The sequence below is a fragment of the Entelurus aequoreus genome, linkage group LG13 (genome assembly GCF_033978785.1).
Source record: "Entelurus aequoreus isolate RoL-2023_Sb linkage group LG13, RoL_Eaeq_v1.1, whole genome shotgun sequence".
Classification (NCBI taxonomy): domain Eukaryota; kingdom Metazoa; phylum Chordata; class Actinopteri; order Syngnathiformes; family Syngnathidae; genus Entelurus; species Entelurus aequoreus.
Genome location: NC_084743.1, coordinates 61,416,164 through 61,422,163, shown reverse-complemented (window position 1 = coordinate 61,422,163; position 6,000 = coordinate 61,416,164). Strand labels below are relative to the sequence as shown.

At 37.3% G+C, this 6,000-nt stretch overlaps 1 protein-coding gene across 4 annotated transcripts in view; it reads left to right on the top strand.

Annotated features, from left to right (window-relative positions):
• Positions 1-6,000, top strand: part of LOC133663564 (elastin-like) — a 278,983-nt gene that overhangs the window by 241,885 nt on the left and 31,098 nt on the right. For all 4 annotated transcript variants that reach the window (XM_062068120.1, XM_062068122.1, XM_062068121.1 and 1 more), the window contains 4 exons: positions 2,229-2,330; positions 2,418-2,555; positions 2,634-2,726; positions 2,810-2,932. In XM_062068120.1, coding sequence (XP_061924104.1) covers positions 2,229-2,330; positions 2,418-2,555; positions 2,634-2,726; positions 2,810-2,932 — 456 coding nt within the window. The remainder of the gene's footprint in view (positions 1-2,228; positions 2,331-2,417; positions 2,556-2,633; positions 2,727-2,809; positions 2,933-6,000) is intronic.

Below are 6,000 nucleotides of genomic sequence, written 5' to 3'. Positions count from 1 at the left end.
CTCACGTCCTTCCAGTCTCGGGGCGGACACTCTAACCACAAGGCCACTGAGCTGAACATTATATATTTTACCTCTTCCAGGAAAGTGTTCACAGTCCACATTTTTCAACCAATTCCAACCAACCTTCAAAACATTTCTCTCAGTTGGGAAAATAAATGTTCCTCTTTTTTCCCCCGCACAAATTCCCAGTTTTCCCGAAATTCCAGGATTCCTGAAAAACCAATTCTCAATTCCAACTACGTCAATATTTTTCAACCCGTTCGAAAAGTTCCAACACCAACCTATTCGTATCTTCGAGAACTATCAGTTTTGCCGAAAATCCCAAATTTCCAGGAAATTCCCATTTAAATGAAAGGACATATTAATATAGTAGTTCTACAATGTTCATTCTCAAAATTTTGCGCCACTTTATGACCCAATTCGGATTTTGTGACCGTCCACACACACTACTGTGGAAGTGGCCTCCCAGCAGCTCCACGGCAGACCCGGCACAAGACCCGGCGTGCAGGTCCAACAAGGTTCTAATGAATGTTTTCTTACCAAAAACAGTTTTCTCTGTTAGAACGTGACTTTTCAGCCACGTCCGTATCCTCCTCCCCCTCTGCTCCCGGCCGCTTGCTGTTAAAGACAACAGATGATTAGATTAACACGTACCACCGGTGAAATCCAATCACTTGCCAGCTGTGTCTCGCCGTCAGCCCATGCCACGCCCCCCTCGTCTGATGGTGCTCTGTCTTCAGCACCATGGACAGAGGCGGTGACTTTTGCTCCTGCAGGCGCGCCGATCACACTCTCTCTCCACAACTACTCTTCCGAGATGGTCGAAGGCAAAACAAGTTTCCCCTTTCCCCAAATTCCCGGAATTTCCAGAAATTTCTCCCTATATTCTGCACATCTCTCATTTCTCGTCCAATTTGAACATCCAGACGCTCCGCTTGACCAGGACATTCAAGCCAGCATGTTTCCCGGTTTGGAAAATTCCCTGATTACCAGGGAAGTTACCTCCATTAAAATGAATGGGCAATATACAAACCTCTCCATATACCCACAAAACATAATATTTATCATTATTATTAGGGACCGAATGTCCCTTTGGGACAGAGGACCCTATTGAATTTCAAGCGTTTTATTATTATTTATTATTTATTCTTTATTATTATACCGCCGCCTCTTTGAGCTGTAATTTGACCCCCTTAACATGCTTCAAAACTCACCAAATTGGACACACACATCAGGACTGGCGAAAATTGCGATCTAATCAAAAACAAACCCCAAAACTCAAAATTGCGCTCTAGCGCCCCTTAGGAAGAAAACACAGACAAAACTGCCTGTAACTCCCAGTAGGAATGTCGTAGAGACATGAAACAAAAACCTCTATGTAGGCCTCACTTAGACCTAGATTTCATACACTGACGACCCCCAGCAAAAATCAACCGGAAGTTGGCAATCACCCCTTCAAAACAAAAGTTTCATAAAAACACTAATTTTTGCCTCTTTGAGCTGTAATTTGACCCCCTTAACATGCTTCAAAACTCACCAAACTGGACACACACATCAGGACTGGCGGAAATTGCGATCTAATAAAAAAACCGAACCCCAAAACTCAAAATTGCGCTCTAGTTATTATTATTCTTTATTCTTTATTATTATACCGCCGCCTCTTTGAGCTGTAATTTGACCCCCTTAACATGCTTCAAAACTCACCAAATTGGACACACACATCAGGACTGGCAAAAATTGCGATCTAATCAAAAAACCGAACCCCAAAACTCAAAATTGCGCTCTAGCGCCCCTTAGGAAGAAAACACAGACATAACTGCCTGTAACTCCCAGTAGGAATGTCGTAGAGACATGAAACAAAAACCTCTATGTAGGCCTCACTTAGAGCTACATTTCATACACTGACGACCCCCAGCAAAATCAACAGGAAGTTTGCAATTCCCCCTTCAAAACAAAAGTTGAGTAAAAACAGTCACCTTTTTTCAAACATTACCGCCTCTGAGCGCGTTTGTCGTGTCGGCTTCAAATTAGCACAGGAGAGAGATTGAACCCTTCTGATTAAAATTTGATAAAAGAGTTTTAATTACTGCTATGGTTTGGATTTTATGAGCCCTCAAAGTCGGCCCCGTCCATCGCTGCTTGCAGCTTTAATTATTATTATTATTGTCATTATTATCATTAAAAAAAACATTTTATTATTTTAAATATGAATTCATTGTGAGTTATAGGAGCTGGAGGACTGGGAGGAGCAGGACTAGGAGCTGGTTTGGTACCAGGAGGAGTCGGAGGTGGACAATACCCTGGTGCTGCTGCAAAAGCTGCTAAATATGGTACTCTACATGATAGAAACTATACATATAGTGTTTGTGTCGTATTTTAAACTACATACTAGATTGAAAAACAATATATCTTTACAGGGGTTGCTGGACCAGGGGCAGGGTTTGGAGCCGGAGGACAAGGAGGAACTGGACCGGGAGTAGGAGGAGCTGTTTTGGTACCAGGTGGAGTCGGAGCTGGACAATACCCTGGTGCTGCTGCAAAAGCTGCTAAATATGGTACAGTACATAAATAAATGGTACACATGGGTTATTGTGTGTGTACAATTGGCAACAACAGGATTGATTTGAGAACAGGAAGCCTTGGGGGAACAGGAGTAGGCGGAGGAGCCGGTTTAGTACCCGGAGGTGGACAATATCCTGGTGCTGCTGCAAAAGCTGCCAAATATGGTACTGTAAAATCTGCACAAGCATTATTTTTAATATTAAATTATAAATGGTCATGTTTCCGCTCCCTTAATTATGATTTACAGGGGGAGCAGGAGCAGGGTTAGGAGGCGGAGGACTGGGAGGAGCAGGACCAGGAGCTGGTTTAGGACCAGGAGGAGTCGGAGGCGGACAATATCCTGGCGCTGCTGCAAAAGCTGCTAAATATGGTACTGTGAATAATACTAACAATACATTTATTGTCACGTGTGTGGAATATTTAATAGACATATTAGACTCAATCCAGTCCACTTTATTTATATACGCTGCAAAAAGTCAGTGTTCAAAAACAAGACAAAAAAATACAAAAATGAGGGGTATTTTACTTGAACCAAGCAAAATTATCTGCCAATAGAACAAGAAAATTTGGCTTGTCAAGACTTTCCAAAACAAGTCAAATTAGCTAACCTCAATGAACCCAGAAATACCTTAAAATAAGTATATTCTCACGAATAACAAGTGCACTTTTCTTGGTAGAAAAAAAAGGGGCCTTTTTGCTCAATGTGTTGAAAAATATTCTTAAATTAAGTAAATGCTTGTGCCATTATCTTGACATAATGATATGCGCTCGGCATCATGATTGAAATACTTTAAAAAAGTAGTTTTATTCCTGTGAGTGTTGATGACACAGCTTTGCAACAGTTGATATTCTAGTTTCAAGCATGTTTTACTCAATATAGCTCATCAAATCTCAGCAACAAGCTGTAATATCTTACTGAGATCATTTAGGACCAAAACACTTAAAACAAGTAAAACACTCTAACATAAAATCTGCTTAGTGAGAAGAATTATCTTATCAGACAGAAAATAAGCAAACATCACCCTTATTTGACATATTTAATCTTACTTGGATTTCAGTTTTTGCAGTGTAGCACATTTAAACAACAAAAACGTTTCCAAAGTGCTGCACAACAATATTAAAAACAATATTCAAAAATGATCCTTAGCTCCACCAATGACTGAATAAAAACAAAACAAAAAAATTGGTAAAACCAATATAAAAAGAATATAAAAATACATTTTAAAGGGTAAAACCAAATAAAACAATAAATAGAAATCAAAATAAAGCCAGAGAATAAAAGTGGGTCTTAAGACGAGACTTAAAACACTGCACTGTGGGAGCAGTTGGAACTTGGAGGGGCAGAGTGTTCCAGAGCTTAGGCCCTGTCTCCCCTGGTTTTAAGTCTGGTCTTGGGCACCACGAGCTGGAGCTGGAGCTGGTTCTCGGACCTTAGAGCGCGCGCAGGAGTGCAAATTTGGATGAGGTCCGAGATATACTGGAAGTGCCAGTCCATGCAAAGCTTTAAAAGCAAACCGCAAGATTTTAAAATCCATCCATCCATCTTCTTCCGCTTATCCGAGGTCGGGTCGCGGGGGCAGCAGCCTAAGCAGGGAAACCCAGACTTTCCTCTCCCCAGCCACTTCGTCCAGCTCTTCCTGAGGCGTTCCCAGACCAGCCGGGAGACATAGTCTTCCTAACTTGTCCTGGGTCTTCCCCGTGGCCTCCTACCGGTCGGACGTGCCCTAAACACCTCCCTAAGGAAGCGAACCACCTCATCTGGCTCCTCTCCATGTGGACGGCGCTTTAAAGCGGCATGCAAAGCGGCATGCAAAGCGGCATGCAAAGCGGCGTTATAGCGTAACAAAGCCTGATTAAAGCGTGAGGGTCCTAATGGATCGTGGGAAAGCTTGTAGTGAAGCGGGACATGCGGCAAGTTCGCCAAAATATTTTAAAGCCTGACAAAGCCTGACAAAGCTCAGCAAAGCTTGACTCAAAGCGTAGGAAAGCTTAACAGATCTTGGTTCAAAGCGCAATAGGAAGTGACTGTGATGTTGACTAGTGACATTGAAACTTTATGTAAAACCAACACAGGATTACAAATCCATTCTCTTTTGCATCATTGCCTTTTTTATACAATGATCATTGTTTCTGTACTTCTGCTGTTTGATGTTGCAGTTTGACATTACTGTCTATCATTTTTTGGTTTGCAAATGTTAATAATAAAGAGAATATGTTACGTTTAAAAGAAATGCCTTTTATTGTTGTCAACTAGTATAATAAATGAAAGATAGATATTTATTAAGATGACAAAGAAATAAAAGAAATGAAGATATAAAACATAATATAACGGAAAAAAAAGAGAAATTGAAAAAATTAATGAATATAAAAAATAAAAGAAATGCCTTTTATTATTGTCAACTAGCATAAGAAATGAAAGATAGATAGTTATTAAGATGACAAAGAAATAAAAGAAATGAAGATATAAAACATAATATAACGGAAAAAAAAGAGAAATTGAAAAAATAAATGAATATAAAAAATAAAAGAAATGCCTTTTATTATTGTCAACTAGCATAAGAAATGAAAGATAGATAGTTATTAAGATGACAAAGAAATAAAAGAAATGAAGATATAAAACATAATATAACGGAAAAAAAAGAGAAATTGAAAAAATTAATGAATATAAAAAATAAAAGAAATGCCTTTTATTGTTGTCAACTAGCATAAGAAATGAAAGATAGATATTTATTGAGATGACAAATAAATAAAAGAAATGAAGATATAAAACATAATATAACAGAGAAAAAAAAGAGAAATTGAAAAAATAAATGAATATAAAAAATAAAAGAAATGCCTTTTATTGTTGTCAACTAGCATAAGACATGAAAGATAGGTATTTATTAAGATGACAAAGAAATAAAAGAAATGAAGATATAAAACATAATATAACGGGGAAAAAAGAGGAATTGAAAAAATAAATGAATATAAAAAATAAAAGAAATGCCTTTTATTGTTGTCAACTAGCATAAGACATGAAAGATAGATATTTATTAAGATGACAAACAAATAAAAGAAATGAAGATATAAAACATAATATAACGGGAAAAAAAGAGAAATTGAAAAAATAAATGAATATAAAAAATAAAAGAAATGCCTTTTATTGTTGTCAACTAGCATAAGAAATGAAAGATAGATATTTATTAAGATGACAAATAAATAAAAGAAATGAACATATAAAACATAATATAACGGGAAAAAAAGAGAAATTGAAAAAATAAATGAATATAAAAAATAAAAGAAATGCCTTTTATTGTTGTCAACTGGCATAAGACATGAAAGATAGATATTTATTAAGATGACAAATAAATAAAAGAAATGAAGATATAAAACATAATATAACGGAGAAAAAAAAGAGAAATTGAAAAAATAAATGAATATAAAAAATAAAAGAAATGC